This window comes from Centruroides sculpturatus, unplaced genomic scaffold (assembly GCF_000671375.1).
Source record: "Centruroides sculpturatus isolate CEXI.00-Female unplaced genomic scaffold, Cexi_2.0 scaffold83, whole genome shotgun sequence".
Taxonomy (NCBI): Eukaryota; Metazoa; Arthropoda; class Arachnida; order Scorpiones; family Buthidae; genus Centruroides; species Centruroides sculpturatus.
This window is the reverse complement of record NW_019384393.1, coordinates 938024-949653: the sequence shown is the minus strand read 5'-3', so window position 1 is coordinate 949653 and position 11630 is coordinate 938024. Positions and strand designations below refer to the sequence as shown.

The 11630-nt window shown below is 26.5% G+C and overlaps 1 protein-coding gene across 1 annotated transcript in view; it reads left to right on the top strand.

The window, feature by feature from the left end:
- The window catches only part of LOC111618282 (neuroblastoma-amplified sequence-like), a 102219-nt gene that overhangs the window by 40539 nt on the left and 50050 nt on the right, over nucleotides 1-11630 (top strand). The window contains exons 29-33 of the mRNA XM_023359778.1: nucleotides 1072-1245; nucleotides 2187-2260; nucleotides 2913-2972; nucleotides 7873-7935; nucleotides 11434-11556. Coding sequence (XP_023215546.1) covers nucleotides 1072-1245; nucleotides 2187-2260; nucleotides 2913-2972; nucleotides 7873-7935; nucleotides 11434-11556 — 494 coding nt within the window. The remainder of the gene's footprint in view (nucleotides 1-1071; nucleotides 1246-2186; nucleotides 2261-2912; nucleotides 2973-7872; nucleotides 7936-11433; nucleotides 11557-11630) is intronic.

The following is an 11630-nucleotide window of genomic DNA, read 5'->3' as shown; positions in this document are numbered from 1 at the left end:
GGAAAATTAATAATTACTATATTTTTGTTCGTTTTTTCATTTAATAATTGATCTATTTCAAATTCTAGCTCACCTTTTGTGTGGGAATTATCCTTAATTATTGAATCCATTTCTTCCAATTCTTGTGCTACTCTTTTGGATTCCAATTGGTAAACTCTGTTTTCTTCTTTCAGATAATTAACTTCTGATTTGATATTTTGTAACTCGGTGTTTAATTGATTGAATTTTTCTTGAATCAAATCGTATATGGATTTCAGCGAATATTTTTGTTCTTCTGCTGTTGGAGTGTCTGCTCCTTGTACAGTATGAAAGTAGTCTTGTATTTTTGGAGTTCTCCCATCGTTTAATTCCTCTCTATCATACTCCTGTTCTTCAGGCAGAATTTCTTGACTGGAATTAGTTCCAGATATTCTTATTTTTTCTGTAGCTTTAGGAATGACACTGCGCGGCCTCCCACGCCCCTTCTTTTGCATATCTGTGTGGCCGCCACGTTGAGGAGATCTAGGCAAAGGTCCTGGGTTAGGTTCTATACCAGAAATAAGCAATAGGTATAATATTACTAGCAGAGAAAGACATTTGTTATACTTCCACTTAAATTGAGGTAGTATTTTCCTCCAAGAGCGAATCATTATCACACAATGTTGTATCAACTCTTCTCTTGAGGTTATCGCGCCAGCACCTTCGACAGTCGAGACACTCCCCCTAATTATAACAATTAATATTGTTAAATATTTTATTATTATTTATTTAGAACTTTTTCTTTTGAAAGAAGTTGGAATTTTAAAAGTCAGATATAGAATAAAATGAATACTGTGTTTGGCTTGAACATAAAAAATTCAAAATTCTTTACTTGCAGTTTATAATTCTTTTAATAAAATATAGTTAAGAGCTCAAGTTTTGACAAACAGTTATCAGATTTTGAATTTAAAATTCAATAAAATAATTTGATTCTTATTACTATAAAAATTATAATTGATTTTTAATGAAATATTAAAATTTATATATGGTGCTTATGTACCTGAAACGTAAGATAGTGTAAATTTTTAATAACAATTTTTCTTTCTTTTGTAGAGTACAGAATCAACATTTATAAAAGATGTTAAACAATGGCTGTTGCCATTTCTTCAGTGTTGTAATAAATATAGACCTGGAAGTCATAAAGAATTACTAAGAGAATATTTAGTGAAATTAGCAACTGAAGAGCTTACAAATTGCTTAAAGATATTTGAAAGTTCTCGTGTTGATGTAAGTTAAAAATATAGCATTTCATACAAATTAATATATTTATAGAAATTATCTTTTACATTAGATCATTCTTAAAATTATTTACTTTAATAATTTCATCTAATCCTTATGATGTGGAATAAAGTTTACAAAGATTAATATAATTTTATTGATATTTTACTAAAATTTAAATGCAAATAATGCAAATAAAAAAATAAATATATCTCGCAATGGAAAATAATTTTTTCTATTAGGATTTTTTTGCATAGGATAGTCATTCTGTTTAAATATGTATACAATTTTTAGTACATAATATTAACATTTTTTGTTTAAGTAGTCATATTAAAAAAAGTATTTGAAAATATGTTGATAATTTTATATATAGTTGTTAATATTACAATTAAAACTGATAAAATTATTTACCAGTTCTTAATTTTTAATTTAAACAATGTTAATAGTTATAATTTAACTTCCCGCTTCTGTTCTGCTGGGTAAAATAAAATTGTTGATTGGCTAGTATTTTTGGAGTCTGTGGATGTGATAATTCAAACACTGTTATTTTCTAGGGATTGGTTACATATTGAAATGTTAATAGTAATTAAAAACTTGATTTCTTTATAATTTTTAGTAAATAATAATAATTTTTTAAATTGTATATATTTTGAGTTATTGCATGAGTTAATCACAAGATTAGAGAGTATTAGAAGTGAAAGTTAAGATTGCAGATCATTGATGTCACAATACTATATCATTATATTAACATTTTTAAAGTAGTTTTTTAAAGTTTTGTTAAAGTCAAATTAGTTGTTTTAATCTTTAGTATTAAAGTGCAATTTTATTAAAGTTTTTTATATTTACATATTAGATGTTAACTTAAATTGATATTTAATATTTTAACTATAGTTTGATTTAAATGTGTTAAACATAATCTTTTATTTCTTTTATTTATTATGAATATTTAGCAACCTGACCCCATTATAACAGATATTGCTGAATTAATGTCATTGGCATTAGACTGTGTTTATGCATGCAAGAGGTAAAAGTGGTTATAAATGAAGATTAAACTGATACTAAAATGTTTTTATTTTGGCTTAATTATAATTTAAAAATATAATTTCATAAAATTGTAAAATGTAAAAAATTGTTGAATAAATTTTATAATAGTAAATTTTTAATAACAATTTTTCTTTCTTTTGTAGAGTACAGAATCAACATTTATAAAAGATGTTAAACAATGGCTGTTGCCATTTCTTCAGTGTTGTAATAAATATAGACCTGGAAGTCATAAAGAATTACTAAGAGAATATTTAGTGAAATTAGCAACTGAAGAGCTTACAAATTGCTTAAAGATATTTGAAAGTTCTCGTGTTGATGTAAGTTAAAAATATAGCATTTCATACAAATTAATATATTTATAGAAATTATCTTTTACATTAGATCATTCTTAAAATTATTTACTTTAATAATTTCATCTAATCCTTATGATGTGGAATAAAGTTTACAAAGATTAATATAATTTTATTGATATTTTACTAAAATTTAAATGCAAATAATGCAAATAAAAAAATAAATATATCTCGCAATGGAAAATAATTTTTTCTATTAGGATTTTTTTGCATAGGATAGTCATTCTGTTTAAATATGTATACAATTTTTAGTACANATAATAATAATATATTTATATTTAGAGAAGATCAGTTATCTCAAGCTTTTGGAATACTTGAATGTTTACCTCAAAGAGGATATGGGTAATTATATATTGTGATAATTTTATTACTTTTTAAAGATATATAAGTACAGAGTGTGCCAGAAGCATCTGATGGTTTTGAAATTTTAATTTGCAAGATATGGTGGCCATTTGCAATATTTTATTTCAGGAAATAAGTGACACATATTCATTCTCCATTAAAAAATAATATATATATAAAGCAACAAATATTTATGCTTTTCCCTGAAGTGTTATTTTATTTTAGAAACTGTCAGTTGTTTCTCACACACCCTATATAACTATTTAAAATTTTAAGAATATAAACTGGAAGATAAGATTAAAAATTTTTATTTATAACTCAGAATAATAAAATCTGTTTTGAATCCAAATATCAAATTAATTTAGTTGAAATTAAATAAGAAAAAAATAAATTGTTTTTATTTCTTGTTATATCAAAATTTTATGATGCCATCACCTAGAATAGAGTAAAATAGAATAACTAAGATAATGAGTTATTAAAACAAAACAAATTTGTTTGAATTGTTTTATTTTTTTTTAAAGAAAATACAATTATTACAGATTACTCATAAACATTTCAATTACTGCTACACATCTCTATCATTCTTTTTTGATTTATTTATTTATTTATTTATTTTTTGCCTTTCTCAGCAGTAAGAATAGCTTAAACAATTTTATTTTAAAAATTTCCTGTTATTTAACCACCTTATCTTACCTTCTCAATATTTTCTATTTTTGTCTATTATAATTAACTTTTGTTAAATTTCTGTGTTCTATTATAATTAGAACATAGATCTAATCTTTAATCTTTAATCGTTCAAGAAATTAAATGTAAATTTATTTATTTATTTATTTATTTTTTGCCTTTCTCAGCAGTAAGAATAGCTTAAACAATTTTATTTTAAAAATTTCCTGTTATTTAACCACCTTATCTTACCTTCTCAATATTTTCTATTTTTGTCTATTATAATTAACTTTTGTTAAATTTCTGTGTTCTATTATAATTAGAACATAGATCTAATCTTTAATCTTTAATCGTTCAAGAAATTAAATGTAAAATTATATTTCAATTGGGTTTCAGTTTTTTATTTCAAAATTAATAATCATATAAAACTGAAGAAGAATTATAATGTCAAAATCTTTGCACAATTAAGATGTCTCAAATATTCCAAGTTTCCAAGTTTGATTTAAAGTATTTGAACTGTTTTTTTTATTCCTTATTTTAATGCATAATTTTGTACAGTATTATATATTTTACAATATTTAAAACATTCAATTTGCAAAAGAACAAAATTTTCTTGTATTTCTTTTCTATCAGTATTAAGCAGGGGCTCTTTAACCTTTTTCTGAGAAGGGTCATGTTAGCTGTAAAATGTCTGGGGCCATTTACGAAAGATATAGTCAAAAATTAAGATTTGTTTATTTATTTCTGAATAAAACAGACATAAATGAACATGAAATTTGTTCTTTTTTAAAGAATGTCATCAAAATTGGGAATGAATTTTATGGTGAACAATATTAAAATTTCTATTATATATTCATTGGGCAGTGATGTTCAATATTTTGATTTTATATACTGTATTTCATTTTCAAAAAAGTTTGTTCAAAAATGTACATAAAAAGCAGAAAATAGAAAATATTCCCCATGAATACTTCCTAAAAGACTTAAAATTCTCTTCTGGCAGAGATTTGTAAAAATTTAACAAATCTCTTTAAATATTTTTTATAAAAATCATTTGCAGCAAGGTCTTTTTATACAGTATATAGTTAACTTTTCAAAAATTTATGCTTTGAACTAGTTCAAATGTTGGTGAAAACAAGCTATGTGGGCTGGATAAATTCATTTCAGGAGCCATTGGTTGGAGACCCTGATTTTAAAATCAAGGTTTCCAACCTATAGCTCTTAAATAATGATAATTTGCAAATTTGCAAATTAAAAGAGTGAGAGATGATCTTACTCTGTGATGCAGTTTATATGAGTTTTACAGTATTCCAACTTCTTTTCTATAGTTATATGAGGAAAAACAGATTAATTTTCATACACTTATCAGCAATAGTGAGGATACAGATATCTATGTTTCTCTAACAATAAACATCAACAGAAGAATGCCTCACTCTCAATAGCTGGTGTCAAAAAAGAAATAGGGGGTCTTTTGTTAGTCTAAGCAGGTTGCTAGAAGAAAGACTACAAGTCAAATACAAAAATAAAAATCTGACTCATCAAGTCAGCTCAATGATTCCAAAACAACATATCCAAGTACATTATTCTTTCTTCCAGATTGTTAAATTAAAGAAAATAACAAATTTTTAATAAGTTTATCATCATTTTACATGAACTTACTACAGAGATGTCTTTTTGATAGAAAACAAAGCAAAATGAATTGCCATACTGACAAGGAAAGTTCCTGAAATGTGTATATGACATTGACAAAATAAAGATGGTTTGATGAGGCAAGCATTGGTGTGGATTAATGTTCCTTTTCTAAAGAAATAATTTACAGCAAATAATACAAGATTATGAAATAGCTTGAGGTAGAGAAGGAAAGAGGGAAAGAATGGGTTTTAGTTCAGAGCTGACTTGTAGTCTTCATTTTTCTTTCTTACAAATATATCCAAATCAAAAGTGATTTTTTTTTCACATCATATTTTTCTTAGTGATTACCTTGATTTCATTGATATGAAAATTCTGAATTTTATTTTATGCCAGAAAGATTTCAATCAAAATTACATAAGTTATTCCTATTATAGGTTAATTTATCCTTAACTATTATAATTTTTCATCTATGCCATAATTCTTTCATATTTATACATAGCTGTAAATAAATTTAATTCCATAACTCTGTATAGAAATGTATTACATTGAAATTTTAATAAACATTTTATCATCCTAAATTAACTGTATATTTTCATGGCATAGATATAAATCCTTTAAGAAGTTTTGAAAAATTTCACCTAAATTCTTTAACTTTCAAATTTGTTCTTGATACTAATCACACATTTTATTTTTTTCCATAACATTTTAAATAATTTTGGTATAAGTATTTCTTCGAACAATCAATTTAATCTATAACTTTTGACATGTTATATTAAGTTAAAATGAAATAAAGTATAATTTATTTGAAATTATTTATAAATTTTATGTTAAAATATAAATAACAACATGTATCAAGTACTAACAATAAAAGATAAGTTACACAACTATCTATTAGCATTATGGAAAAATATGTTTAATTCACAAATACTTTAGACAGTGTATAACTATCCTCTTCAGGAAAAATGAAGAACAGAATACAGTAGAGCATCGGTTATCTGACTCAATTGGGGACTCGGGTTGGTCGGATAACTGAAAAAATCGGATAACCGAAAAGAATGAAAAAAAATACATTATTAGTATAGTATATTAGTATATCGCTATTAACCTACTTTGCGTTGAATTTTCATCAATGTTAAGCCTAACAAATTTTTTTTTAAAATAATAGTCGTCGCTATTCTATCATTAAAAATTATTTTAAAATTATTTTATTGCTCACAAAACAATTAATCAATCAATCATAATTAGAAAATTAGGTATTGTTTAAATACTGGCCTCCCTTTCATGGTCAAGTCAGTGTTGCCAGCTAAAACACTCAAAAATTTAACAAAAATAATATCAAAGTAGCCAAGACGTAGCCAAATATCGCAGCACTACATCTCTAGCGGACATTTGAAATCTGCCGACTAGAATGGTCGGTTAACCGATGTGACGGTTAATCAGGGGTCAGATAATCGATGGTCTACTGTACTTGAATTTTAGAGATAGAACATTTTCAAATTGTTTCTCACATACAAGCATGGAACATAATAATATATGACTACAAAAATTATACAATATTACAAAAAGTATTATATACAATGATTATCACTAATAAAAATAACAAAATTAATATATAAATAAATAATAACAATTAAACAAAAAACAAATACACTGGTGCGCCATTGATGTTGCAACGTTTAATCTAATCGTGAACTGTACAACTTACAATTTTAGAAGATTAAATATCCATAACTCTGTTATGTGGAGGAGAGTTGCACAGTGACATTGATGTAATGAAAAGGGATTCCCATACGAACAGTGTTCTTCTGTCCCCATAGCATTTAGGGGCGAAATTTGCAACCAAAGAGGGTCAAAGTTATACTCTATCACTTTTTTTGGCCAATTCTGTTGTACGCATGCTATGTAAAACATCTTCACAATGCTCTGCAAGACAGATACAGAGCATTCTGACAGTGGCTCCAATATATAATAGTTTTGATCCAGTTAGTGGGTTTTGTAAGGGTATGGCATAAACTCCAGATTTTTTTAAAAAGTGTAACTTGTCTTTATCATCCCTTTTCATTACATCAATGTTATGCAACTCTCCCACAGATACCAGAGCTATGGGTAGCACTATTTAACTTTCTAAAGTCATAAGTTGTGTAGTTTGTGATAAAACATTGCAACATGATGCTCCAGTATATTTGTTTTTGTTTAATTATTGTTTAATTTGTTATTAATTATTTATTTGTATATTAATCCTGTTATTTTTATTAGTGATAATAATTGTATATCATACTTATTTTCATATCATATAATTTTTGTAATTTCCTATTTATAATTTAAGTTCCAAGCTCGCCCATGAGAAACAATTTGAAAGTGTTTTATCTCTAGAATTCTAGCATTCTGTTCTCCATTTTGTCTGAAGAGAACAGTTATATACTGCCAAAAGTATTTGTGAATTAAACATAATTTTCTGTAACACCAATAAACAGTTGTGTGGCTTATCTTTTAAAATTTTACATAATTTTTATTTTGAGAATATTTTTATATTTTTTTATTGAAATACATTAATAAATAAATAAATTATTAAATAAAATTAATAATAAATTTTTTTGAATATGTGAAGTGGTACCAGTTCTGAAATTGATAAATTACACGATCGTTTGGATGAACTAGAAAAATATTTGAGGTAAGATTAATTTATAATACTTTTCTTTATAACTTTTTTATAAAAATAAGTCAAAATTCTAGAAATAAATACTTGATAACTAAACTGCCAGGAATCAGATATATCTATTTACAAAATTTTATCTATTTCCTAAATAATAGGCATTTAATATAGATATTTAAAAGGAAAAATGTTTCTGTATGTGAAAGAAGATACTTGTACTGATTATGAGGGCTGTTCGGAAAGTTCGCGGCCTCAAATAGAACAACAAACAAAATAATGTTAAAACTTTTTTTATTTTTCAATGTAGTCTCCTTTGTTAGCAATGCACTTATTCCAGCGATGTTCTAGCTTTTTTATGCCATCACAATAGGTCGATTTGTCAAGGTGTGCAAAATACTCGTTTACTTCAGAGATGACTTTGTCATTTGAGTGAAATCTCTTTCGAACCAAGAATTATTTTAAATTTGGAAAAAGGTGGAAGTCACTGGGGGCCAAATCAGGTGAGTACGGTGGATGTGGAACTAATTGGAAGTTAAGTTCGTTCATCTTTTGTTCAGTGATTCTGGCATTATCGTGGTGAAACAGAACCTTCTTCTTCAAGTGTGGCCTCTTTTCTTCGATTTCTTTCTTCAGTTTTTCCAAAAGTATACAGTAATAGACAGCATTGATGGTCTTTCCTCTTTCTAGGTAGTCAATAAAGATGATGCCTTTAGCATCCCAAAAAACCGAGGCCATCACTTTACCCGCTGATGGAACTGTCTTTGCCTTCTTTGGTGGTGGCGAACTGTGGTGTTTCCATTGCTTCGACTGTTCTTTTGTTTCAGGAGTGTAGTAATGGATCCACGTTTCGTCAGTAGTCACAAACCGACGCAAGAAATCCCGTTGGTTTTTCTTGTAGAAGTCCAAACACTCCTTTGACATCAAAGTGCGAACACGTCTTTGCTCAGAGGTCAGCAGATGCGGCACCCAACTTGCTGAGACCTTCGTCATACCCAAATTTTCGGTTAGATGTGGTGCTTTCGGTCTACAAAGATGCCTGTTATCTCAGCTATCTCACGCGTTTTCAAACGGCGATCTGCTAACACCAAATCGTGAACTTTGTCGATGTTTTCTTCAGTGACAGCAGTTGACGGCTGTCCGCTGCGAGGGTCATCTTCCACACTTTCTCTGCCAGATTTAAAAAGGGCTGTCCATATTTTCACAGTGGTGTACGAAGGAGCAGACTATCCTAAAACTTCATCCATGTCAGCTTTGATTTGAGATGCGGTCAACCCTTTTTTCGTCAGGTATTTTATGATCGCACGAGTCTCCATCTTCTCCATTTTTGACAAAGCATGTGCACATTGACTATCTGCTAAGCTGTCGTGGCAAAACTTTATGACAAATCAAGCGGAAATTGGTATCGTATCTTTAACAAGGATGACTGAATTATTCCCGCCAAAAATTAAATTGATCGCAGCGCCGCATATAGGCAAGGCCGCAAACTTTTCGAACAGCCCTCGTACTTACATGCTATGAAATTTTTATTTTTTTAAACTCTTTTTGCTCTGTGGCACTAAGAGGATCATTTTTTCCATCCCCATCCTAGGTCAGGCCCACAATGGAGCCTGACCTAGAGTGGTGTGACCTGGGGAAGGGACAGGGACCAATATATCCAGAATGAATGTCTATGCAATGTTCCTGGGGAGTTGGAATCACTTCCAGATGGTGGGGATGATTCCAAAACCTTCAGAGTAGTAGGCTAATGCCATAACTATCTTGGCCATCTGTCTGTCTATTTTTTGTATTAAAGAAAGTTCTATTTTCTATTTTTATTTAATACTTTTTAAGTAATGAGCAATTATTTTATAATAATATATAAATGAATGTGTATATCAAGAATTTATTTTAGTAAAACTAAGCAAACAGAGATAATTTTAATCAAAATATCTTTGTTTGTTTACTTTTATTTACAAACAATAGTGTGTTCTTCTGATTTTTAACACTTTTTCTATAATAAAATTTTACAATGAAATTGTTTTGTTTTTATAGCTTTAAATATTTTTATTGCTGAATTATTATAATCTAATATTCAAAATCTTTCAGATACTTAAAATCAAATTATGGATATATTTTACATCAATTATATTTATATATTATTGCTCCAATAATTACTTAAAGAAATATTTAAAAAACTAATTAGAAAGAGAAGACTAACTGTATTCTCAATATAGTTAGCATTCTCTTTCTAATTATTTGATTTACAATGTAGTTTTCTGATAAAAAAAAATTTATTAATATTTATATGTTAAGTAAAAATTACAAATTGATAAATTATACTTTTTACTGTTCTATTAAAAATAATTTTCAAACACATTAATAAAATATTTGAAAGGAATAATTATTTTGAGTGTTATCTGAATAATTTATTCTCATATCCAATAAATACTCTTCACTTTTTGTATCGAAAAAATAAGATAAATATCTTTATTGTTTCTTCATCTAATTAAACCCATAAATAGATCAAAATATAATAAGATAAAAATAGTAATTGATAGTATTCTTAAATTGATAAAAAACATAAAGCTTATTACATTGTTTTATGAATTTTCAAATTGTTGACAAAATTTGACAAACACATCAAAAAAAGTTCCTAAAATAATGAAGTAGCCTTTATTCCAAACAGACCTTTCTTTGTAGGTTACTGTTAATTTGGTAGATTTTAATTATCTTTGCAGTTATATCTCTGCCAGAACTACCACTATTAGTAAACTACAATTTATTATACAATTTTAATATAAATTTTGATGAAGGGCAAGTTTATAATTTTGAATTGTTTGCTATTATGTAAATTTAAATTTGAAATGTAATATTATTTGAATTAATTTTACAACAGTTCAATATTATGTTTATATAGCATAAATAGCTTGTAATTAACTTTTCAATAGAAATTAATTGTAGATGTCTCAATGCAAATTTCCTTAATTAATTATGATGAAAATTGGAAATACATAATTAACTTAATCACTTTTCTGAAATTTCATTAATTAAATGGCTTCTTTTGTAACTAATAACATTACTTTCTCCATGTTATTAAACAGCAACTAAACTAAGTAATATTTAATCAGAATTCTTCTTTACTAAGTATTTCAATATTCTATCTATGTATCTATATCTATTTCAAATAAACATTTTATATATATATTTGAAATAGATATAGATACATAGATAGAATATTGAAATACTTTATAAAGAACAATTCTGATTAAATATTACTTAGTTTAGTTGCTGTTTAATAACATGGAGAAAGTAATTCAGTAATATATATATATGTTATCAAAATATTTGAAACAGAAATTTACTTTTAACAACAATTACAACAATTGTTTAATTGTGCAAATCATATTATAACATTGATACAAAAATTTTTGATAATCTTTGTTCACAATGGATCATAATCTATTATGCTCTGTATATATGTTTTATTTATTTAATATTTTATTACTTAAATTACTATTTTTTTTATGTTCCATACAGTGTTGCAGAATTATTAGAACAACATGGAGTTTCTACAACTCTCAGCTATCTTTATACTTGTAATAATAATCCTGAAGAAGTGAAAAAGTTATTAATTAAATTGACAAGAACTGCCAGCCGTCAGTAAGTAGAAATATTATATAATTTTTAATTATAGTAATTATAAATTAATAAAATTTTAATATTTTAACATATTT